The sequence below is a fragment of the Coregonus clupeaformis genome, chromosome 15 (assembly GCF_020615455.1).
Source record: "Coregonus clupeaformis isolate EN_2021a chromosome 15, ASM2061545v1, whole genome shotgun sequence".
NCBI lineage: Eukaryota > Metazoa > Chordata > Actinopteri > Salmoniformes > Salmonidae > Coregonus > Coregonus clupeaformis.
In genome coordinates, this window is record NC_059206.1 from 31,344,055 (window position 1) to 31,370,269 (window position 26,215).

Below are 26,215 nucleotides of genomic sequence, written 5' to 3' on the forward strand. Positions count from 1 at the left end.
CTCCTTGTTCGGGCAGGCTTCGGCGTTCGTCGTCACTGGCCTTCTAGCCACTGCCGCTCCTCATATCTTCATTACATTTGTTTTGTCTTGGTTATTACACACACCTGGTTCATATCCACACATCAGTACCTGTATAAGTGTTCCCTCTGCCCCCTTGTCTTTGTGTGTGATTGTTGATTGTAGATGAGATTATAGCTTGGTGTAGCTCGATTCTATTGTGTATTGCTGGGTTATTCACCCGTGTGCCTTTATTTCCCCAGTGCGCCGTTTGTCCGCACTGGTGTGTATTACGCAATGCTGCGTACCTCTGTTTATTGATTAAACCATTTATTCTGTGATTTCCTCTCCTGTGTCTGACTCCATCCAACATCACCCGCTACACGCTCACACATACTTACACTGGCCAAATACAAATACCCATACTTGCATTCTAAATAGTAGGCCATTTGAATATGAGAAAAAATAACGTATAATCAAATCAAATCAAATACAATTGTATTTGCCACATGCACCGAATACAACAGGTGTAGACATTACCGTGAAATGCTTACTTACAGCCCTTAACCAACAATGCATTTATTTTTAAATAAAAAAAGTAACAACTAAAAAGTGTTGAGAAAAAAAGAGCAGAAGTCAAATAAAATAACAGTAGGGAGGCTATATACAGGGGAGTACCGGTGCAGATTCAATGTGCGGGGGCACCGGCTAGTTGAGGTAATATGTACATGTGGGTAGAGTTAAAGTGACTATGCATAAATAATTAGCAGCAGTAGCAGCAGCGTAAAAAGATGGGGTGAGGGTGAGGGTGGGGGGGGCAGTGCAAATAGTCCGGGTGGCCATTATTAGCTGTTCAGGAGTCTTTTGGCTTGGGGGTAGAAGCTGTTGAGAAGCATTTTGGACCTAGACTTGGCGCTCCGGTACCGCTTGCCGTGCGGTAGCAGAGAGAACAGTCTATGACTAGGGTGGCTGGAGTCTTTGACAATTTTGAGGGCCTTCCTCTGACACCGCCTGGTATAGAGCTCTTGGATGGCAGGAAGCTTGGCCCCAGTGATGTACTGGGCCGTACGCACTACCCTCTGTAGTGCCTTGCGGTCGGAGGCTGAGCAGTTGCCATACCAGGCGGTGATGCAACCAGTCAGGATGCTCTCGATGGTGCAGCTGTATAACTTTTTGAGGATCTGAGGACCCATGCCAAATCTTTTCAGTCTCCTGAGGGGGAATAGGCTTTGTCGTGCCCTCTTCACGACTGTCTTGGTGTGTTTGGACCATGATAGTTCATTGGTGATGTGGACACCAAGGAACTTGAAGCTCTCAACCTGTTCCACTACAGCCCCATCGATGAGATTGGGGGCGTGCTCAGTCATCTTTTTTTTCCTGTAGTCCACAATCATCTCCTTTGTCTTGCTCACATTGAGGGAGAAGTTGTTATCCTGGCACCACACGGCCAGGTCTCTGACCTCCTCCCTATAGGCTGTCTCATCGTTGTCGGTGATCAGGCCTACTACTGTTGTGTCGTTGGCAAACTTAATGATGGTGTTGGAGTCGTGCCTGGCCATGCAGTCATGGGTGAACATGGAGTACAGGAGGGGACTGAGCACGCCCCCGTGTTGAGGATCAGCGTGGCAGATGTGTTGTTACCTACCCTTACCACCTGGGGGCGGCCCGTCAGGAAGTCCAGGATCCAGTTGCAGAGGGAGGTGTTTAGTCCCAGGATCCTTAGCTTAGTCATAAGCTTTGAGGGCACTATGGTGTTGAACGCTGAGCTGTAGTCAATTAATAGCATACTCATGTAGGTGTTCCTCTTGTCCAGGTGGGAAAGGGCAGTGTGGAGTGCAATAGAGATTGCATCATTGTGGATCTGTTGGGGCGGTATGCAAATTGGAGTGGGTCTAGGGTTTCTGGGATAATGGTGTTGATGTGAGCCATGACCAGCCTTTCAAAGCACTTCATGGCTACAGACGTCAGTGCTACGGGTCGGTAGTCATTTAGGCAGGTTATCTTAGTGTCCTTGGGCACGGGGACTATGGTGGTCTGCTTGAAACATGTTGGTATTACAGACTCAGTCAGGGACATGTTGAAAATGTCGGTGAAGACACTTGCCAGTTGGTCAGCACATGCTCGGAGTACACGTCCTGGTAATCCATCTGGCCCTGCGGCCTTGTGAATGTTGACCTGCTTAAAAGTCTTACTCACATCGGCTACGGAGAGCGTGATCACATAGTCATCCGTAACAGCTGGTGCTCTCATGCATGCTTCAGTGTTGCTTGCCTCGAAGCGAGCATAGATGTGGTTTAGCTCGTCTGGTAGGCTTGTGTCACTGGGCAGCTCGCGGCTGTGCTTCCCTTTGTAGTCTGTAATAGTTTTCAAGCCCTGCCACGTGGGGAAGGGACGCAGACGGCTATATCAGTCCACTAATACAGGACCAGTAAAGGCCTAGTGCACTACTTTTTTATATATAAAAAAATAATAATCAGGGGTGCTGCAGCACCCTCAGTACCCCTACTTCCAGCAGCTATGGGCTACGTCTTCAAAACAGAAGTCTTATTTTTTTACCCAAAGTTGTGGATTTCTGTTTTCTCATTGAAAAGTGTTTCTTGTTCTGTTGGCCTTCGTCAGAGCTTTTAAATTAAATACTAAACCATTATTTGATTTCTGAATGTGTTGGCACCAGGGACTGGGAATGTGGCTGTGTTATGGTCCCTGTACATTTTGTTACTTTGATTTCCTAGTCAAAACGGAGAATGGAAAAATAGAAAACGGCTAAATTTCGTTTTTGTATTTGAAAAACGAACATCGGAAATCAACTTGTTTTCTCATTTATAGTGTCAAAATTAGACATAATGGAAACAAATAACAACAAAATGTATTCCATTTTTGTTCTTGTTTTTGTTCATACCTTGAAGTACACACCCCTCATAGAATTTTCACAGGGCGTGTGGGGGGGGTTTACAGCCTAGGTTGTCAGCTCAAAGAAAGGATAAGACTGTGTGAGTGTGACAGGAAGATACAAATACTCATGTTAGCTAAGATGCAGAACTTACTATGGAGTTAGCATGCCAATATAACAAACTCAACAACAACTGAACAAAGTTGGCTTGCACAAGCTGGCTAGCTAGCACTAGCTAGCACTAGTTGGCTAGCTAGCACTAGCTGGCTACTGACTAGCTAGCAGACTGGCTAGCTAGCCCTGCCTGGTTACTGGCTATAGTCATGCTAGCTAGTAGTAGCTACTGGAAGTAAGTTAGTCCCTCAATCTGATACAAGATGAAGTTGCCCGGCCAGAGCTACCTACTGCAGAAAAGTCAGATTTCTCCATTACATTCTGTAGCTAACTTAGCTAGATCTTCTATTGACTGATGGTGTTTATTGACTGAGTGATAATTAACAGCAGTTACTGTAAATGATTACCTATCTGGCACTTTGCATAGCTAACTTAGCTATTGCTTTCACAAACAACAATATCCAATTAAACTATAGTCAGTGCTGATGTGTGTGTGTGTCTGTGTGTCTGTGTGTGAGTTCTGAATGTTCCCGCAGCAGAAAAGCACAGTATGGCATCTCAGCCGATCATCATGACTTTATGTATTACTTTATGTAAACGAAACATGCAACATTTTCAATGATTTTATTGAGTTACAGTTCATATAAGGAAATCAGTCAATTTAAATAAATTCATTAGGCCCTAATCTATGGATTTCACATGACTGGGCAGGGGCGCAGCCATGGGTGGGCCTGGGAGGGCATATACCCACTGGGGAGCCAGGCCCTACGAATCAGATTTAGTTTTTCCCCACAAAAGGGCTTTATTATAGACAGAAATACCCCTCAGTTTCATACACAAAAATGTATGCACGCATGACTGTAAGTCGCTTTGGATAAAAACGTCTGCTAAGTGGCATATTATATTATTATTATTATTATCAGTTGTCCTGTTACAGGAGGGTGTCGCAGTTCTGGAGCGACCCACTATGTGTCATCCTCCGACAACCTTACTCACAGTCTGGACTAATCATCATCCTATTGGTGTCACCTGTTCACCTGTGTATTTATGCCCTCACTTCCCCGTGTTCCCTTGCTCAGTTTTCTCTGCTAGTTTCTCTATGCTCAGCAGTACTAATCAGTGTCTGATCGGAGAAGTATGTACAGGTACTCGAGACCTCACTAATGCTCTTGTGGCTGAATAGAAGCAAGTCCCCGCAGCAATGTTCCAACATCTAGTGGAAAGCCTTCCCAGAAGAGTGGAGGCTGTTATAGCAGCAAAGGGGGAACCAACTCCATATTAATACCCATGATTTTGGAATGAGATGTTTGACGAGCAGGTGTCCACATACTTTTGTTCATGTAGTGTAGCTACCTCATTCCCATCGTACCCCTGCACATTGACTCGGGACTGGTACTCCCTGTAGCCATGGTATTTTTACTCCTTATTGTTATTCACTGTGTATTTATTCCTTGTCACTATTTCTATTATTATTATTTTTATCTTTAACTCTGCATTGTTAGAAAAGGACCCGTAAGTAAGCATTTCACTGTTGTTTACGAAGCATTTGACAAATAAAATGGATTTGATTTTGTAGTAGTAACAGAGTTCTGTGTTCTGTGTTCCATACCAGGGTTCTGATCAAGAAAAACTTTGCTTTTCACTAAATTAATTGTATGATGATTCACATAGGTTGCCTGCAATATATTCATTACATTGTGGTGAATCTTCTATTGTTGGTTGCTCCTGGATATTGTGTTGTTGTGTAGTGGTACAGTGGAGAGACACTTGTAATACTCAGCAAAGTTAAAATAACCAATGTGATTGATGTTGCTCCATCCAGCAAGAGGGATGAATTCTAGTGTTTGAAATATTTAGAATCATTACAAAACACATACCACAGAACCAAGCTTGGCATAGGCTTTAATTAACCAATGTTTAAATGTACAGACAATTTAGATAAAGATAAAGATATTGTGCTCTAAAAATAGAGTCTCTTTGCTTTTAGACTCTGCTTTTCAACCCCATAATAACCATTAATACCTGGAATTAAAAAAGCCATTCAAGCACATTATAACACTGCAATACTGAGACATTAAAATGCCACCTAACAATAGTGATTGGCTCTGTTGCTAAGCAGTTAAGGTACAGGTACTTAATGAGCACATTCTAATGGTTGGATGGATTCAATACTTCAGCCAAAGGTATCATGACTTTAAAGGCCCAGTGCAAAAACATGATTTTTCTGTGTTTTATATACATTTCCACACTACGAGGTTGGAATATTACTGTGAAAATTATGCTAGTGCCCTTTTAGTGTAAGGCCTGTTTGAAAGGACCACCTGCAAATTCAGCCTCTTTTGGTGGGATGGAGTTTTGGCCTGCCTGGTGACATCACCAGGTGGTAAATGAGTTAATAGACCAATAAGAAAAGAGTTCCAAACCTCTCTGCCAATAACAGCTAGTTTTCAGTGTGCCCCTTCCCACTAAGACCACTCCCACAGACAGTCCTAGCAAAATTCTTGCTTGAGAAATTGCTCTTAGCTAAGAAGCTATTTTTGTTTCTTTTTGACCATTTAAATTGAAAACAATCACAGTTAGGTACTTAATTGTTACCCAGAAATGATTTGATATTGAGATAAAAATGGCTGCATTGGACCTATGAATACTGAGATGTAATACTATGAATACTGAGATGAATACAAGTATAGGACAACGGTCCAATGTGTCCATAGGTCCACATTGGAACCTAGAGTTAAGCTCTTATAGGCACATTCTAGGTTGCTCTAGCTCAACGTTTTCCAAACTCTGTCCTCGGGACCCCAAGGGATGCACATTTAGGTTTTTGCCCTAACACTACACAGTTGATTCAAATTATCAAAGCTTGATGATTCGTTTATTATTTGAATCAGCTGTGTAGTGCTAGGGCAAAAATCTAAATGATGACCAAACAGAAAAGAGGAAGTCATTTTTTTTTACTTCTCGGTCTCAAATTATACCCTATATAGTGCACAAAATAGGAAATAGGGTGTCATTTGAGTATCGTTCATCACATTTCAGTCTTTTTCATAACAGTCACTTTGTCAGCCAGCATAGTCCACTTCACAGTGTGGTTGCTTGGTTGGTGTCAGCTCTTCCGTTTGGGTTGAAATTAGCACCAGGAGCATACTGTAAATTTTTGAAAGAAAACATCCTATTTTCAACCCAGGTCTGGTACTCTGGTTCTAAGCTGGTTCTCCACCCTTCCCCAGTGTCTATGCCTTGCTCTTGGCCTTCTTCTGCAGCCGGGTCCTGGTGGGTTCTGTGAGGACCAGAGGCTCCTGGACCACCATGGCAGGGTACTTCCTCCCCAACATCTCCACCTCCACCTTCTGCCCCACAGAACACAGCTCCACTGGCAGGTAAGCAAATGCCAGGCTCTGCTGGGTGGTGTAGCTGTAGGCCCCAGATGTAGTGTTACCAACCACCTAGGAGAGATAGAGAAGGTTGCAGGAAGGCAAACGTTGGGTGGAAGTGGAAGCCTCTGATGTTGTGTTGCCTCTATACCACCTGACACACACACACAAACCTTAACCCCAAACCTAACCCTAACCTTAACCCCAAACCTAACCCTTAAGCCTAAAATAGCATTTTAACAAATTCATTTTTTTTCTTGTTTTCCTACCTTGTCAGAACATTCTGGTGACTTCTCAGGACATTGTGGTCCTGATAAGGTAGGAAAACATACACACACACACACACACACACACACAGCTCACTTTGCCATTGAGCCAGATGGTCTCGTTGCCCTCTGGGTCAACATCGTCCGTATCCATGGTGATGTATGAAAGCTTCCTCTTCAGACCTTTAGCTTTGATCTCCTGCAGCGCTGCCTTACCGATGAAGTCTGCAGGCTGGAGACAGACAGGGAGAGATGTTAGAGAGTGGGTGTGTGTGCTGTATTTATACGTAGCATAAATAACCAAAAAATAATACAGGTGTGTAGGAGAAATGTTAACTAAGTAGACTTAGTATACTGGCTACATGGCACAATTACATAACATCTAAAAATAAGCTACATGTTTGAATATGAACACCTCTATTTGAACACACATACAGTGGTTGACTGGTGAAACAGCAGTAGCTAGTAACAATGTCTACCTTGTTGAGTTTGATGAAGTAGTCCAGACCAGCTTCCAGAGGGTTGGTGTCACAGTTCATCTGATGAGACAAAAACATCAGTCCAACATCCACAAACAACTTAAAAAGGTGTGTGTGTGTGTGTATGTGTGTACACCTCTGCACCCCAGCCTCTGAAGCCTTTCTCCAGTCGTAGTGATGACATGGCGTAGGTACCAAAGTTGTCGATGCCCTCGTCCTCTCCCGCTGCCATGATAGCCTGGTACACCGCTGCAATGTCCTTCTGAGGAATGTACAGCTCCCAGCCCAACTCACCTGAAACACACACACACAGCCAGTTGAGCTGTACATTCACTCACACGCTACATGTACTCTTAAAAATGTTTAAGCTCACAAACACACACACACGTACACACACCTGTGTAGGAGATCCTGATAGCTCTGAGGTTGATGCCAGCCAGTTGAATGGGTTTGCAGTGGAGGAACTTGAAGCTTGCGTCGCTCATGTCCTCCTGAGTGAGTTTCTGTAGAACGTCTCTAGCCTTTGGTCCAGCCACACCCAACACCCCAATGTCCTCTGTCACGTTAGAAATGTCTACATCATATGCCCCCTCTGCTGCCTCTTTCTCAATCCACCTGGGGTTAGCGAGGGATCCATAGGGTTTTATGGTTATGCTTACAACTTCAAGGAACTCAGAAAGGAAAATAAACACCGGCACAATGTTGATTCATCTAATCAAAGTCTTCGATATGAGCTTTGATTAGTTGAATCAGGCATATTAGTGTAGGGCTGGAGCAAAACCCTGCACCCACATGGCCCTTGGTGGAAAAGATAAGTCAGCCCTTCTCCTGTTACCACTAGGGGGTGATATACAACACCACCAGACTGTCTCAGGGAGTATGAGAGAGACAGAGCTGAATGAATAGAGTGAGAGGAATTAGAGATTCATTTGTTTTTAATGTGCTGTGTGCCTATTGGAGCAGAGAGAGGGGCCGTTACAGTAACAGCTGCTGTGAGAGGTTGGATTACTGAGTTATACTACCAGTGTTTCTAAGTGGGTTAGAATAATGTTATATAATGGAATACTGAATAATTTTATATGGGACGCTTGACTCTACACCTTGCTGGCCTGGGCTAGTCAGTCAGTCAGTCAGTCAGTTAGTCAGTCAGTCAGTCAGTGTTACCTGAGGTCGTGTAGCTCTGATCCAGATCCTGTGATGAGGAGGAACTCTCCAGGTGTGAGCTGGGTAATGGTGACCTCAGCGTAGACTCTCCCAGTGGGGGTCAACATGTGGCTGATGTTAGTCAGGCCCACCTGACATGGGAGAGAGTGAAACATAAATTTAACATAAACCTCTAACTGGGCAGCAAACTGAACACTGCCACCTGTTGGCAATAGTGAGTTATACAGTGGTGCAGTGAGCTGTCTATGAGAGTGACTGAGTTTTGCCTGGTGCGATGCAGTGATACAGTCCCTCTCGCTTTGGGCCTAGTGTTGGTGAGATACAGTAAGAAGTAATATAGAAGCATGGTGAGTTGTAATACAGTGAGTTGTAATACAGTGAGTAGTTGTGTATAGTGTTATCCTTACCTTGGGCATAGTGTTGGCGAGATACAGTAAGAAGTAATATAGAAGCATGGTGAGTTGTAATACAGTGAGTTGTAATACAGTGAGTAGTTGTGTATAGTGTTATCCTTACCTTGGGCATAGTGTTGGCGAACAGTCTGTCCAGCAGTTTCTGAGAATCCTTCCCTTTAACCATGAACTTGCCAAAGGGTGTCAGGTCAACGACCCCAACCTTCTCCATCACCAGCTTACACTCCCTCCCCACTGGACCGAACCAGTTGGTACGCCTGAAACTGGGCCTGGGGAGTAAACAGACAGACACTTGGGGGTTAGTTACTTGGTTTATTTAAAATGTAATGACAAAGTATTGGCTGGGACAGACCTGCACAGTCGTGAAGAGAGCAAGGCAGCTGAAAATATTTGGATCCTCAAAAAGTTATACAGCTGCACCATCGAGAGCATCTTGACTGGCTGCATCACCACTTAGTATGGCAAATGCACCGCCCTCGACCGCAAAGTGCTACAGAGGGTGGTGCGGACAACCCAATACATCACTGGGGCAGAGCTCCCTGCCATCCGGGACCTCTATATCAGGCGGTCTCAGAGGAAGGCCCGAAAAATTGCCAAAGACTCCAGCCATCCAAGCCATAGACTGTTCACTCAAAACCGTCTGGCAAAATGGTACCGGCATCGGCTCTCGGACCAACAGGCTTCGAGACAGCTTCTACCCACAAGCCATAAGACTGCTAAATAGTAAATTAATGGTACCCGAACTATCTGCACTGACCCTATCTTGCACTGACGCAACACACACTCACTAGACATATACAGTACCAGTCAAAAGTTTGGACACACCTACTCATTCAAGGGTTTTTCTTTATTTTTTACTATTTTCTACATTGTAGAATAATAGTGAAGACATCAGAACTATGATATAACACATATGGAATCATGTAGTAACCAAAAAAGTGTTAAACAAATCAAAATATATTTTATATTTGAGATTCTTCAAATAGCCACCCTTTGCCTTGACGACAGCTTTGCACACTCTTGGCATTCTCTCAACCAGCTTCACCTGGAATGCTTTTCAAACAGTCTTGAAGGAGTTCCAACATATGCTGAGCACTTGTTGGCTGCTTTTCCTTCACTCTGCCGTCCGACTCATCCCAAACCATCTCAATTGGGTTGAGGTTGGGGGATTGTGGAGGCCAGGTCATCTGATTCAGCATTCCATCACTCTCCTTCTTGGTAAAATAGCCCTTACACAGCCTGGAGGTGTGTTGAGTCATTGTCCTGTTGAAAAACAAATGATAGTGGGACCCAAACCAGATGGGACGGCGTATTGCTGCATAATGCTGTGGTAGCCATGCTGGTTATGTGTGCCTTGAATTCTAAATAACTTCACAGACAGTGTAACCAGCAAAGCACCCCCACACAATAACACCACCTCCTCCATGCTTTACGATGGGAACTACACATGCAGAGATCATCCATTCACCCACACCGCGTCTCACAAAGACACGGCGGTTGGAACCAAAAATCTCCAATTTGGACTCCAGACCAAAGGACAAATGAGGGAAAAGTCAAGGGGTCTGAATTCTGTCCGAAGGCACTGTATACACATACACTCCATGACCAAATGTATGTGGACACGTCTCGTCGAACATCTCGTTCCAAAATCATGGGCATTAATATGGAGTTGGTCCCTCGTTTCAAATCAAATTGAATTTGCCACATGTGCAAAATACAACAGGTGTAGACCTTACAGTGAAATGCTTACTTACAAGCCCTTAACCAACAATGTAACAAATAATTAAAGAGCAGCAGTAAAATAAAATAACAATAGGGAGGCTATATACAGGGGATACCGGTAGAGAGTCAATGTTCAGGGGCACCGGTTAGTCGAGGTAATTTAGGTAATATGTACATGTGGGTAGAGTTAAAGTGACTATGCATAGATAATAAACAGAGTAGCAGCAGCGTAAAAGAGGGGGTGGGGTGGGGGGGACAATGCAAATAGTCCGGGTAGCCATGATTAGCTGTTCAGGAGTCTTATGGCTTGGGGGTAGAAGCTGTTAAGAAGCCTTTTGGACCTATACTTTTGCTGCTATATCAGCCTCCACTCTTCTGGGAAGGCTTTCCACTAGATGTTGGAACATTGCTGCGGAGACTTGCGTCCATTCAGCCACAAGCGCATTAGTGAGATCGGGCACTGATGTTGTCCGATTAGGCCTGGCTTGCAGTCGGCGTTCCAATTCATCCCAAAGGTGTTCGATGGGGTTGAGGTCAGGGCTCTGTGCAAGTTCTTCCATACCGATCTATTTTGTATGGACCTCGCTTTGTGCACGGGTGCATTGTCATGCTGAAACAGGAAAGGGCCTTCCCCAAACCGTTGCCACAAAGTTGGAAGCACAGAATTGTCTAGAATGTCATTGTATGCTGTAGCGTTAAGCTTTCCCTTCACTGGAACTAAGGGGCCTAGCCCGAACCATGAAAAACAGCCCCAAACCATTATTCCTCCTCCACCAAACTTTACAGGTATCACTATGCATTCGTGCAGGTAGAGTTCTCCTGGCATCCACCAAACCCAGATTAGTCCATAGGACTGCCAGATGGTGAAGCGTGATTCATCACTCCAGAGAACGCATTTCCACTGCTCTAGAGGCCAATGACGGCAAGCTTTACAATACTCCAGCCAACGCTTGGCATTGAGCATGGTGATCTTAGGCTTGTGTAGGCTTGTGTGCGTGCGGCTTGTCGGCCATGGAAACGCGCTTCTGCACGCGGCGGTCCCATTCTGTGAGCTTGTGTGGCCTACCACTTCGCGGCTGAGTCGTTGTTGCTCCTAGACATTTCCACTTCACAATAACAGCACTTACAGTTGACCGGGGCAGATCTAGCAGGGCAGACATTTTACAAACTGACTTGTTGGAAAGGTGGCATCCTATGACGGTGCCATGTTGAAAGTCACTGAGCTCTTCAGTAAGGCCATTCTACTGCCAATGTTACTGTGAGCTCGATTTTATACCCTGTCAGCAACAGGTCTGGCTGAAATAGCAGAATCTACTAATTTGAAGGGGTGTCCACATACAATTGTATATATAGTGTATTTATTGGCTAGAGTTTCTTGCCAGACTTAACGCTGTGCTATAAAATAACAGTCATACAAGGACATGGCATTAGGAAGGAGACTATTCACAGCCAGTATTTACATAATGTTGCATCACTGAGCCCTTATACAGTAGGTTTTTATAGTTTTACATATGGACAACTATTTTCATATACCATGGGCATAATTTCATAAAGAAATTCCACAGATTGTGCTAGATTCTCTGAGCCAATAAATAGCCTAGTCAGCCACTTGTGGGTGGCCAAGTGGAAGCTAACCCTGGGTTTGAGTTGGCCAACTGGATCCTAAACCTGAGTTTAAACGGGCCAACTGGAACCTAACCCTAGGTTTGATCTCCAAAACACCTCCAGCTCTTAAAACAAAAGTGGTTTCAGACCAACACATGAGGATGAAGTTGGACTGATATTATCAGTCTAGTGGTTAGATGACGCGGATGCTACGCTACAAGACTGTTTTGCTAGCACAGATTGGAATATGTTCCGGGATTCATCCAATGGCATTGAGGAGTATACCACCTGCACGTGCATTGACGACGTCGTCCCCACAATGACCGTACGTACATATCCCAACCAGAAGCCATGGATTACAGGCAACATCCGTATCGAGCTAAAGACTAGAGCTGCCGCTTTTCAAGGAGTGGGACACTAATCTGGACGCTTAAAATAAATCCAGCTATGCCCTCAGACGAACCATCAAAAAGGCAATGCGTTAATACAGGATTAAGATTTAATCCTACTACACCGGCTCTGATGCTGGTCGGATGTGGCAGGGCTTGAAAACTATTACGGACTACAAAAGGGAAACCCAGCCGCGAGCTGCTCAGTGACACGCGCCTACCAGACGAGCTAAATGCCTTTTATGCTCGCTTCGAGGCAAGCAACACTGAAGCATGCATGAGAGCACCAACTGTTCCGGATGACTGTGTGATAACGCTCTCTGTAGCCGATGTGAGCAAGACCTTTAAACAGGTCAACATTCACAAAGCCGCAGGGCCAGATGGATTACCAGGACGTATACTCAAAGCATGCGCGGACCAACTGACATTTTCAACCTCTCCCTGACCAAGTCCGTAATACCTACATGTTTCAAGCAGACCACCATAGTCCCTCTGCCCAAAGAAGCATAGGTAACCTGCCTAAATGATAACCGCCCCGTAGCACTCACGTCGGTAGCCATGAAGTGCTTTGAAAGGCTGGTCATGGCTCACATCAACAGCATCATGCCAGATACCCTAGACCCACTCCAATTCGCATTCCGCCCCAACAGATCCACAGATGACGCAATCTCAATCGCACTCCACACTGCCCTTTCCCACCTGGACAAAAGGAACACCTATGTGAGAATGCTGTTAATTGACTACAGCTCAGCATTCAACACCATTGTGCCCACAAAGCTCATCACTAAGCTAAGGACCCTGGGACTAAACACCTCCCTCTGCAACTGGATCCTGGACTTCTTGACTTCTCTCCCTCAATGTGAGCAAGACAAAGGAGCTGATCGTGGACTACAGGAAAAGGCAGGCCGAACAGGCCCACATTAACATCGACGGGGCTGTAGTGGAGCGGGTAGAGAGTTTCAAGTTCCTTGGTGTCCACATCACAAACGAACTATCATGGTCCAAACACACCAAGACAGTCGTAAAGAGGGCACAACAACACTTTTTCCCCCTCAGGAGACTGAAAAGATTTGGCATGGGTCCCCAGATCCTCAAAAAGTTCTACAGCTGCACCATCGAGAGCATCCTGACCGGTTGCATCACCGCCTGGTATAGCAACTGCTCGCCCTCTGACCGTAAGGCGCTACAGAGGGTAGTGCGTACGGCCCAGTACATCACTGGGGCCAAGCTTCCTGCCATCCAGGACCTATATACTAGGCGGTGTCAGAGGAAAGCCCAAAAAATTGTCAAAGACTCCAGTCACCCAAGTCATAAACTGTTCTCTCTGCTACCGCACGGCAAGCGGTACTGGAGCGCCAAGTCTAGGACCAAAAGGTTCCTTAACAGCTTCTACCTCCAAGCCATAAGTCTGCTGAACAATTAATCAAATGGCCACCCAGACTGTTTACATTGACACCCCCCTTTGTTTTTACACTGCTGCTACTCTCTGTTTATTATCTATGCATAGTCACTTTACCCCTACCTACATGTACAAATTACCTCAACTAACCTGTCCCCCGCACATTGACTCAGTACCGGTACCCCCTGTATATAGCCTCGTTATTGCTATTTTATTGTGTTACTTTTTACTTTAGTTTATTTGGTAAATATTTTCTTAACTCTTTCAAGAACTGCATTGTTGGTTAAGGGCTTGTAAGTAAGCATTTCACGGTAAGGTCTACACCTATTGTATTCGGCGCATGTGACAAAACAAGTTTGATTTGATTTATAAAGGGTATTGAACAGTAGCTACACATGATTTATTTCCCAAGGCATTACATGTAAATAAATGTGTTTTGATGTTCTCTCTAAATTGTTATATTGTGCTGGGTAGAGTAACTGTTACATAATGCCATGGTACATTCGGTGAGCTCACCTCTGTAAGACCCATTGGGGCTGGCTGATATATTTACAGGGGGTGGTCTCCATTCCTCCACTGGGAGCTGTCCAGCCTATCATAACCTCCCCCCTTCCATCCCAAAAAGAAAGAACACCAAGTCCTTGAACATTCTAACACACACTCAGCTGCACCGGGACGAAACCACACTGCTGTCGTGTGTGTGTGTGTCAATATATTTTTTTTAAAGGTCAGTCAAAGCATAAACTTAATAAAAATGAATTTATATGTACAGAAATTGTTTGCTCTGTGGGAAATGAATATCCTACTAGTCAGTGACAATTGTGTGGAGTTTGGAGTTTGTGACAGCAACTGTGAGCTTATTACAGTATTATAGACACTATGTCCTGGGATTTCCTATGATCTTCTATGTTGAGGAACTTCTTACCTTCTAACGACTCTTGTGAGCATCATAGAGCAAAACATGTTACACTTGCGTGTTCGTGAGAGTCTCATAGATAGCTTTTAATAGTTTGTATCTCAAACCATTCCGACTCTACAGACGTTTTTGTAATAAGACCCGGTTCCGGCGGAATCTACCCTTGTCTCACAAACAACTTTTTAACTCTGCCCCAGTTAATCACACAGACTAATGGTTGGTATCTACCGATGCAGACGAAATAGACAAATCCAATGGTATAAGTCTGTAGCTCAAACACACAATGTATTAAAGGGGTTTGAAGTCCTAAATCACGCCGGCGTTATGGTGGGACTCATTGGGTTAACACTCAGTTTAGTGTCATATTTGTATTGATTGATTGATTGATTGATTGACTGGTTTGGTATCTTACTTGTAACCGGCATCGTCTCCAGGCTTATAGAACCAGTGAGGCTGTTCCCAGCCAGCGTGGAATCCCATGGAAGCCTTCCCCTTTAGCAGCTCATACACACCACTGGTCCTGTGTGTCGGACGGCCCGCAAAACGCTCCTCTTTAGGGTAGCCCACTGAGAGAGGGGGGAAGGAGAGCGAGAGGGAGAGAAAGACATTAAAACAGATTAATTCTTAACATTCTTGACTAGGACATGCCTTTACTTCATCAAGTGAAGAAATCCAATGAGTTGAAAACTCACTAACCAGTTGTCCAAACCCGTTCTCCACTATAGGCCAGCCAGAGTACCGAGTAGTGACCAATGTTCTCTCTAAGCTGCGCACGTGCGCAGCTCCCTGGGACTCTGCCGTGCAGAATAAATATCAGCGCGCACAGAGAAGCACAAGATTGAACTTCACTCAGTTTTCCCCATTAGGTAACACTTTCAACGTTTCCCTTTACCGTGGGAATTGTGAGTGATCAACATAATATTAGCCACTTTCAATGCAACATGCCGAAACAAAACGAACTATGCAAGAGATTTTATTGTAGGCAGAATGCATCGGAGTAGGATTCTATTGCATTGACAGGCACGACTCAGGCCCCTACTCTACACAGACCGGTGCGCCATAACCAATCAAAGCTGCAGTAGGCCTATATGCAAATAGACCATTGCCATATATGGACCTGTGCCATTCATTTTGAACTGGACTGTTTTTACAGCATGAGCGGTCGTGATTAGATGCGCTTGTTTTGTGATCAAAGCGAGAGCCACATGTAGCAACGTGCGCACATTTGTACATTTGTTCATATCCTTTGCTAGTTACTGAGTTATTAGCTCAGTTATAGATAATTTGTTGTCAGCAATGGGGGAGTGATTGCTTCCTACAAGAGCACAAAATCTTTGAAAAGCGAGTCAGGTAAAATGGCTTTTTTTGTCTTAAAGGGGCTGTGTTGTATTTTGAGACAGGCTTGCATAAGCTAAGTAAGCAGAGGGTAGCATAATTTGTCTGATTCTCTGTAATAATGGAATGGGAAAAATTATGCATTTTATTTTGTAAAGTGGTTTCTTGCATCAAACACAACAACATTTTCAGTCACCTCCTTGTCTGAAGGACAAGTGGATAAACAGGTTAATGTCAAGCCCTGCATGTTTTTTTTCTCCAAAAGTCTCATGGAATGTAGGCCTACATTGAACACCACACATTGGCTGCTACTGTAGGCTGAACGATAGAACAGCTATTTCCATGTTAAAATGTTATGGGATGCATTTTCTCCATTGTCTTTGATGGTAGGTCACTCTGGTAGGCCTATATTATGATTAAATAGCCACAGTACATTTACGTCATTTAGCAGACGCTCTTATCCAGAGCGACTTACAGGAGCAATTAGGGTTAAGTGCCTTGCTTAAGGGCACATCGACAGATTTTTCACCTAGTCGGCTCGGGGATTAGAACCAGCGACCTTTCGGTTACTGGCCCAACTGTAATGATCCCGGCAGTCTGAGTCGGGTCCTGTCTGTGGACTAGTTTTTCTGCTCGTGATTTCCAGTTTCCCGAGGGTTCTGGAACGCTCCCTGCCTGGTTGCCGGGCAACGTTGCTAGGCGGGAGCTCTCTTGATTTCCGCACCTGCATCCCATCAGCAATCTGCACACCTGGTCCTGATCATCACCCTTCTTAGGCTCTGGCCTAACATCCATTCCCTGCCGGATCGTTAGCCATGAACATCACTCGTCCGGAACCTTCATCCAATCTCTGCCTGGTGGTCGGGCGGCTGCCGAGCCATGATTGGAACAACCAACAACTAATCAACGCCGCCCGCTCTGTTCCCTGGATTATTCAGCATCACTCTTGAATTTGTAAATAAACACGCACCTTCGTTTCAACTTACCTTGTCCTGGTCTGCTTCTGGGTTCTGGCTTTGTAACTCGTGACAGAACGATCCGGCCAGTAATGAACCCAGCGGACCTGGACTCTGTTCGCCATGCCATTACCCATCAGGAGAAGATGTTGGGCCATCATAGCACGGAGCTACAGGAGATCGCGTTGGCAGTTCGAACCTTTCTACCCGGTCTGACGGAGGTCCAGAACCAGCGCAAGTTTCCGGTGGAGGATCCACTACCGGTTTCACCCATCTCGCCTGCCGCTTCTGGAGCTGTGTCCTTCCGTGAGCCCAAGGTTCCGACGCCGGATAAATATGAGGGGGAGCTGGGAAGATGCCGTTTCTTTCCTTATGCAGTGTGGGTTAGTGTTCGATCTACAGCCCTACTCTTATGCCACAGACAAGGCTAGGATAGCCTTCGTGATTGAGTTACTGCGTGGTCGAGCGCTGGAGTGGGCTTCAGCCGTTTGGGAACGACAAGACCCCTGCATGGCTTCATACCAGGGGGTTCACGGCCGAGATGAGGAAGCTCTTCGACCATTCCGTCCGAGGGAGGGACGCAGCTAGGCGCCTGTTTTCGCTTCACCAAGGAACTCGCAGCGTGGCCGACTTCGTGATCGAGTTCAAGACGTTGGCTGTGGAGAGTGGGTGGAATGAGGAGTCTCTGCAAGCGGCCTTTACCAGGGTCTGTCGGAGCAGCTCAAGGATGAGTTGATCTCCTATCCGGAGCCTAGTGACCTGGACAGCTTGGTAGCCTTGTCTATTCGGGTGGATAATCGAGTCCGAGAGCGAAGGAGGGAGAAGCAATGGGTTCCGTCCAATCGATCAGCTTCTCAGGTTCCAGTCGGGTCGGGGATTGGACCAGAATACGTCGATCATCGTCCACCACACAGGATTAGTGGAGAGGTCCTGTCTCCGATTCTGAACCAATGCAAGTAGGGCGGCACGGGTTAACCAAGGAGGAACGCCAACTCAGACGTAGGGACTAACTGTTGCCTCTACTGTGGTGGTTCGGGACATTACCTCGCCACCTGTTCCCGGCGGTCGTCAAACTGCGCGGCTCGCTAAAGTTGGGAGGACTTTTAGCGAGCCAGTTTCGATTCTCTCAATACCTCTGTCAGACCCCGTTTCCGGCTACCCTTATGAACAGGAATCAGAGCTTAGCGATTAACGCTTTTATCGATTCAGGTGCCGATGGAAGCTTTCTTGATGCCGAGTTGGTGGAACAGCTGGGGCTTTCCAAGGAGCAATTGCCGGAAGCCATTGAAGCGACCACTCTGAACGGCAGTAGTCTGGCACGTATCACGATGAGGACTGAACCGGTTAAGATGCTGTTGTCGGGGAATCATTCGAGATGATTTCATTCTTCATTCTGCCGTCTTCCCATGTTCCTCTGGTCCTTGGATACCCCTGGCTGAAGGAACACAATCCCACGTTCGATTGGGTGACGGGCAAGGTAACGAGTTGGAGCCTTGATTGTCATGCTAACTGTCTCAAGACTGCCTGTCCCCATTCGGTTCCCAGTCAGGTGATTGAGGCTAAACCCCCAGATTTGTCCCTGGTTCCCGAGACATATCACGATTTGGGGAAGTGTTCAGTAAGCAGAAGGCTCTGTCACTCCCTCCCCACCGACCATATGATTGTGCCATCAACCTGTTCCCTGGAGCTGTCTACCCTAAGGGAAGGTTATACAGTATCTCCCGACCTGAACGTGAGGCTTTGGAGACCTACATCAAGGAGTCCCTAGCTGCTGGTCTCGTTCGTCCTCGTCATCACCCCTGGGGGCAGGATTCTTCTTTGTGGGTAAGAAGGATGGCTCTCTTCGACCGTGTATTGATTATCGGGGGGTTGAATGACATCACGGTCAAGAACAAGTATCCCCTGCCCTTGATGAGTTCTGCCTTCGACTCCTTACAGGGTGCTACGGTGTTCACTAAGCTAGACCTACGCAATGTCGTATCACATGGTCCGGATCAGAGAGGGGGACGAGTGGTTGACGGGTTTCAATACACCGATGGGTCACTTCGAGTATCAGGTGATGCCGTTTGGACTGACCAATGCCCCAGCGGTATTCCAGAGTATGGTGAACGACGTCCTGAGAGATATGATCGGTCTCTTTGTGTTTGTTTACCTGGATGACATTCTGATCTTCTCGAAGGAACCTTCCGACCACGTCCAGCATGTCCGGCAGGTTCTGCAGCGATTGTTGGAGAATCGCCTGTTCGTGAAGGCCGAGAAGTGCGAGTTTCACGCCCACACGACATCCTTTCTCGGGTACATCATCTCCAGGGAGAGATTAGGATGGACCAGGAGAAGGTTAGAGCGGTTCTGGAATGGGCCCAGCCCGGCACGAGATTGCAGCTCCAGAGATTTTTGGGGTTTGCGAATTTCTACCGCAGATTCATCCGGGATTACAGCCGTGTGGCCGCTCCGTTAACTGCCTTGACTTCCAGTATCAGGACCTTCAAGTGGAATCCGGAGGCGGATCGAGCGTTTCTGGATTTGAAGAGGCGATTCACCAACGCACCGATTCTCTCTCAACCGGACACGGCCCGTCAGTTCGATCGTTGAAGTGGACGCGTCTGATGTGGGAGTTGGCGCCATCCTGTCGCAGCGATGCTCCACGGACAGTAAACTCCATCCCTGCGCCTACTACTCGTCGCCTTTCGCCTGCGGAGAGGAATTACGATGTGGGTAACCGGGAGCTTCGCGGTGAAACTTGCCTTGGAGGAGTGGCGCCACTGGTTGGAGGGGGCGGAGCAACCGTTTATTGTCTGGACTGACCACAAGAATCTTGCTTACGTGCAGTCGGCTAGACGTCTCAACTCCCGTCAGGCCAGGTGGGCGTTGTTTTTCGGACGATTCAAGTTTTCCCTGACGTTCCGACCTGGATCTAAGAACGGCAAGGCGGACGCCTTGTCCCGGATGTTCTCCAAGACGGAGGAGAGTGGGTCCAAGACCGAGACAATTCTCCCCCGGAACTGGGCGTCGTGGGAGCAGTTGTGTGGAAGATTGAGGAGGAGGTGATGGCGCCCTTCGGACGCAGCCCGGTCCCGGTAACGGTCCACCCGGTCGGTTGTTTGTGCCTGAGTCGGTTCGTCCTGCTGTCCTCAAATGGTCCCACGCCAGCAAGATGGCTTGTCACCCTGGCGTGGCTCGGACGATGGCGTTTCTTCGCAGACGTTTTTGGTGGCCTGCCATGGCCGAGGATACTCGGGGTTTTGTTGCTGCCTGTCCAGTGTGTGCGCAGAATAAGAGTACCAATCGCCCAGCTCTGGACTGCTTCACCCCCTTCCTATTCCCCGGCGACCATGGTCGCATCTGGCCCTGGACTTCGTCACTGGGTTGCCCGGCTTCTGAGGGGAACACGGTCGTTCTGACTATCGTGGACAGATTCAGCAAGTTCGCCCACTTTGTGCCAATTGCCAAGCTTCCCTCTGCCTCGGAGACGTCCGAGATCCTGGTTAGGGAGGTGTTCAGGGTCCACGGTTTGCCCAGTGATATCGTTTCCGACCGTGGCCCTCAGTTTACCTCTGCTGTCTGGAAGTCCTTCTGTTTGGCCATTGGAGCTACAGTCAGTCTCACATCTGGTTTTCACCCCCAATCCAATGGTCAGGCGGAGAGAGCCAACCAGAAGATGGAATCCACGCTACGCTGCCTGGTCTCTTCCAACCCCACCTCCTGGGTCTCTCAGTTGCCTTGGGTTGAGTATGCCCACAACACTCTCCCTACATCTGCCACTGGGATGTCTCCCTTCCAGTGCCTGTATGGCTACCAACCTCCCTTGTTCCCTTCTCAGGAGAAGGAGCTCTCAGTGCCCTCTGTTCAGGCCCATATTCGTCGTTGCCACCGGACCTGGCATCGGGCCAGAAAGGCACTCCTTAGAGTTTCGGACCGGTATCAGCTCCAGGCGAATCGTCGCCGGATCCCCGCTCCCACCTATACCATCGGAGATAGGGTCTGGTTGGCCACACGGGATCTTCCTTTACGGACTGAGTCTAGGAAGTTGTTACCGAAGTTCATTGGTCCGTTTGTGGTGGAGAAGGTGATCAATCCAGTGGCAGTTCGGCTCAAACTACCGAGGACGCTCAGAGTCCATCCCACCTTTCATGTCTCCTGCCTCAAGCCTGTTTTCCTCAGTCCTCTGTTGCCTCCTCCGCCTCCTCCTCCTCCTCCTCGGATGATCGGAGGTGGTCCTGCCTACACGGTGCGACGCATCATGGATTCCAGACGGCGGGGCCGGGGTTTCCAGTATCTCGTGGACTGGGAGGGGTATGGTCCTGAAGAGAGGAGTTGGATTCCGCGGCGACAGATCCTAGATGCTGACCTCATTCGTGACTTCTACCGCCTCCATCCTGGCGCTCCGGGAGTCCGCCCGGTGGCGTTGGTCGGAGGGGGGGTACTGTAACGATCCCGGCAGTCTGAGTCGGGTCCTGTCTGTGGACTAGTTTTTCTGCTCGTGATTTCCAGTTTCCCGAGGGTTCTGGAACGCTCCCTGCCTGGTTGCCGGGCAAGCGTTGCTAGGCGGGAGCTCTCTTGATTTCCGCACCTGCATCCCATCAGCAATCTGCACACCTGGTCCTGATCATCACCCTTCTTAGGCTCTGGCCTAACATCCATTCCCTGCCGGATCGTTAGCCATGAACATCACTCGTCGGAACCTTCATCCAATCTCTGCCTGGTGGTCGGCGGCTGCCGAGCTACGATTGGAACAACCAACAACTAATCAACGCCGCCCGCTCTGTTCCCTGGATTATTCAGCATCACTCTTGAATTTGTAAATAAACACGCACCTTCGCTTTCAACTTACCTTGTCCTGGTCTGCTTCTGGGTTCTGGCTTTGTAACTTCGTGACACCAACGCTCTTACCCACTAAGCTACCTGCCGCCCCCAGTAGCCTACTTGACCACTGTTAAAACTAACTTAAAGCGGGTACAGCCTCAGTGTTCACAGTAAACGTGCCAGAAGTTGCACCGAATTTTCACAACCTTCAAGTTTGTGCATAGAAGACCTGAAATTTGCTCAGTGATGAAAAACATTTGAGGGAACATTGGTAGTGACTACTCACCCACATTGTTGAATCCATAGGACTCTCTGGCCTTGGCACACATGTAGGGTACAGTGGTCCATTTTCCATACCGGTTGGGGTCACACTCAATGAGGTCATAGGGGGGTTCCCCTGTCACGATCCAATCACTGAGGAACTTCCCAATGCCACCGGCGTGGATCACTCCATACCTGGGACACACACACACAGACCGTGAGGTATGACTTTAAGCTACAACCTCCTACTCCCTGTCAATCAAACATAATAAGGCTTTTATAGTTCCCACAATAGGGAAGATGCTTAGAACTTTCACACTACACCATCCACCCAGACCCCATCCCAAACACACACTCAAACACACAAACCCACAAACACTCCCACTCCTGTTTACCCGAAGCCGATGGCGGTCCAGTAGTTGCGTGCTCCCTGGTGCGGTCCAACCATAGGAAGGAGGTCAGGGGTGTAGGTGATTGGTCCAGACACAATGTTGATGATGTCTGCAATCTTCAGCACAGGCACCATCTCCATGGCCATTTCTACGTGATCCATGATACGGTCCAGGTCTGACTCAAACAACTCCTTACCAAAACCTGTTCCAACACACACACACACACACACACACACACACAGAGAGAGAGAGTACAACTGAGGTTAGGCATAGAGAGAGAGGGCGAGAGAGAGGGTGAGAGAGAGAGAGGGTGAGAGAGTAATAGAGAGATCAGCAGACAGACAGACAGACCTGGTGGTACTCCATCTTTAACCCAGGAGTCCTGCAACACCATCTTCTCCTCTCTCTCGTAGGGTCCAAACAGCAGTCCATCTCTTTCCTGTCTGAGGTAGTAGGAACCCTCCAGGTCCCTGATCACTGGCAGCTCTGTCTTTAGGGCCTTCACCTAGACACAACAAAACACATAAAACTTTCTTCAACATCAAATCAAACGCTGTTAGCTGTTAAACGTCACAACACATTTACTGTAAAATAGGCACACTGAAGGATAGTTCATACAGTAAGACATTAAAATGTAATTCAATTAGTACCTCAGGCACTGTTGCTGTGACAACATACTGGTGATGGACAGGGATAGTGGGGTGCTCAAAGCCAATCAGCTGGCCAACTTCCCGGGCCCAGAAACCTGTTGACCAATCAAAGATTAGTAATGAGTTCATGGTCTGCAAAGGCGTATTGAGGAGTTTTGAGGAGACCAGGAAGCAGTTAACACACAGACAGTAGGGAGAAAGACACCAGCAGGGTGTAAACAGCCATCCCTGAACCGCTCCAGTCTCCACCACAAGGAAAGCAAAAAAAGGTTAAGAATAGAGCCTCACACACACTTACACTTTCTACCCTCTACCAACCCAGCCTTCACTTCCTGAGATCAAAACACTGTCAAGCCAACTGGGTCCCACAGAGGATTGTAAAAAGATAATAACATAAATGGAGGAGTGTGTATGTGTGTCTAGGGTTGTCTTGAGCAGAAAATGGCCGTAAAATAGTAGAATAGTAGAATCCCAGATACAGAGTGTAAAAGCTGGTAGCTAAGAAAAGTGAGAGACACTAAGGCTCCACCATAGAGATCCTATTAAATTACTCAAATGTTTTATCTTTATAGAGGTGGCGCACACACGCCACCTCTATTTCTATGGGCAAAAGCACTGTTTGCAGGTTTAAAGCTTATTTCCTGCAATTGTAAACATTTTGTCATGGGGTGCAAAGAACATTTTGCAGTTTTAAAGCAACTTCTCTTGCAATTCTATACGTTTTGCCATGTCTAATGTGTATCCATGTGACAAAAAAAGTACAACAATATCTATTGGCTAAAAAACCTAAATAAAAAAATGTTAGCTGACATGGGCCAGTTGATCTGGACATTTCTGACAAGTTATAAATTGCTCTCTAAGGTATGCAATGACTAACATGACAAGAGAAACTGATGATGCACTACCAAATTTCAAAATTGCACCTTGTGTATTCTACTATTACAACTTTCAAGAGTACGTTTAAAGTGGCACAAACACAAATGTTCCTACCCCATAACATTCTGAAAGAGAAAAAAACTGACCAGTCATAGCCACTAGATTCACAGGGTCATGGATACACCCCTTAAACAAAACACTCACTCACTACAGTACCTGTGTAAGTCACAGAACTATTGGTTGACCATGACAAGTGCAAAACACAGTCAATTCATAGTATTGCACAACTTTTATATACATTTATCCATACACTACACCACATAGCATTAATAAGAGACACCCATAAAATTGTACACATAAAATAATAATAATTGATTGCATAACCTCTGTGTACAGTAACCTGACTACTAACCAGTATTCATGGGTTGCATGTTTCGTCACAATATTGTTTTGAACGTTCGTTTTGGACTGATGACCAACTGAGCATTCTACTCAAATGCATTGTCAATGAGTGCTGATAAAGATTTCATCAAAAGTGCATTACAGTGGCTTGGAACTACAATGACATTCAGAAGGAGGCAAATAATTAGTAGGAAAAGCTTTTGTCATAATTTTGATGTCACCAGATTGACTTTAGCTAGCTAAGATTGAGGGGAGGCCACCGGATTTTAGCTAGCTAACATTAGCATTGCTAGCTATTGTTGACAAACTTTGCTAGCCAATAACATTGCAATCTGTCTAAAGTCAATTTGATGACATGGTGACCGAGTGACGGAGGTGCAACCTATGAAATGGAAGACTGTTGCTACTGGTCCCTAGCCAGACAAATATTATGACGAAAGTCCGACATGTGTCAACTGCGCTATCTCTATACACACAGACAAACACACACACACCATGCCCCCTGCTGCCACCACAGCTGTTTGTCCCCACAGATCACAGACTGGTAATGGCCTGCAGGAACTAGTTGTGACGGGGAACAAATGCAGATAACCCCAGTTGTTGACTTCTGCCGCTATCTGCTGAGTTGCAACTGTTCCACACCAGAACCTGGCTCAAATACAGTGCATTCGGAAAGTATTCAGACCCCTTTGACTTTGTTATGTTACAGCCTTATTCTAAAATGGATTCAATAGTTTTTTCTGAATACTTTTACATATTCAGACCCTTTACTCAGTACCTTGCTGAAGCACCTTTGGCAGCGATTACAGCCTCGAGTCATCTTGGTTATGACGCTACAAGCTTGGCACACCTGTATTTGGGACGTTTCTCCCATTCTTCTCTGCAGATCCTCTCAAGCTCTGTCAGGTTGGATGGGGAGCGTCGCTGCACAGCTATTTTCAGGTCTCTCCAGATATGTTCGATTGGGTTCAAGTCCGGGCTCTGGCTGGGCCACTCATGGACATTCAGAGACTTGTCCCGAAGCCACTCCTGCGTTGTCTTGGCTGTGTCTTTAGGGTTGTTGTCCTGTTGGAAGGTGAACCTTCGCCCCCAGTCTGAGGTCCTGAGAGCGCTGGAGCAGGTTTTCATCAAGGATCTCTGTACTTAGCTCTGTTAATATTTTCCTCGATCCTGACTAGTCTCCCAGTCCCTTCCGCTGAAAAACATCCCCACAGCATGATGCTGCCACCTCCATGCTTCCCCGTAGGGATGGTATTGGCCAGGTGATGAGCGGTGCCTGGTTTTCTCCAGACCTGAAGCTTGGCATTCAGGCCAAAGAGTTCAATCTTGGTTTCATCAGACCAGAGAATCTTGTTTCTCATGGTCTGAGAGTCCTTTAGGTGCCTTTTGGCAAACTCCAAATGGGCTGTCATGTGCCTTTTACTGAGGAGTGGCTTCCGTCTGGCGACTCTACCATTAAGGCCCGATTGGTGGAGTGCTGCAGAGATGGTTGTCCTTCTGGATGGTTCTCCCATCTCCACAGAGGAACTCTGGAGCTCTGTCAGACTGACCATCGGGTTCTTGGTCACCTCCCTGATCAAGGCCCTTCTCCCCTGATTGCTCAGTTTGGCCGGGCGGCCAGCTCTAGGAAGAGTCTTGGTGGTTCCAAACTTGTTCCATGTAAGAATGATGGAGGCCACTGTGTTCTTGGGGACCTTCAATGCTGCAGAAATGTTTTGGTACCCTTCCCCAGATCTGTGCCTTGACCCAATCCGGTCTTGGAGCTCTACGGACAATTCCTTCAACCTCATGGCTTGGTTTTTGCTCTGACAT

The 26,215-nt window shown here is 46.8% G+C and overlaps 1 protein-coding gene across 2 annotated transcripts in view; it reads right to left on the minus strand.

Annotated features, from left to right (window-relative positions):
• Positions 1-5,564: 5,564 nt before the first annotated feature.
• The window catches only part of dmgdh (dimethylglycine dehydrogenase), a 32,569-nt gene continuing 11,918 nt past the window's right edge, over positions 5,565-26,215 (minus strand). For both annotated transcript variants that reach the window (XM_041898617.2, XM_041898618.2), the window contains exons 6-17: positions 23,126-23,220; positions 22,827-22,980; positions 22,479-22,677; positions 22,109-22,278; positions 15,141-15,294; positions 8,801-8,966; positions 8,285-8,415; positions 7,518-7,735; positions 7,257-7,414; positions 7,121-7,180; positions 6,739-6,873; positions 5,565-6,447 (exon numbers count right to left, since the gene is read on the minus strand). In XM_041898617.2, the coding sequence (XP_041754551.1) occupies positions 6,235-6,447; positions 6,739-6,873; positions 7,121-7,180; positions 7,257-7,414; positions 7,518-7,735; positions 8,285-8,415; positions 8,801-8,966; positions 15,141-15,294; positions 22,109-22,278; positions 22,479-22,677; positions 22,827-22,980; positions 23,126-23,220 (1,853 nt within the window). In that variant the 3' untranslated portion in view covers positions 5,565-6,234. The remainder of the gene's footprint in view (positions 6,448-6,738; positions 6,874-7,120; positions 7,181-7,256; positions 7,415-7,517; positions 7,736-8,284; positions 8,416-8,800; positions 8,967-15,140; positions 15,295-22,108; positions 22,279-22,478; positions 22,678-22,826; positions 22,981-23,125; positions 23,221-26,215) is intronic.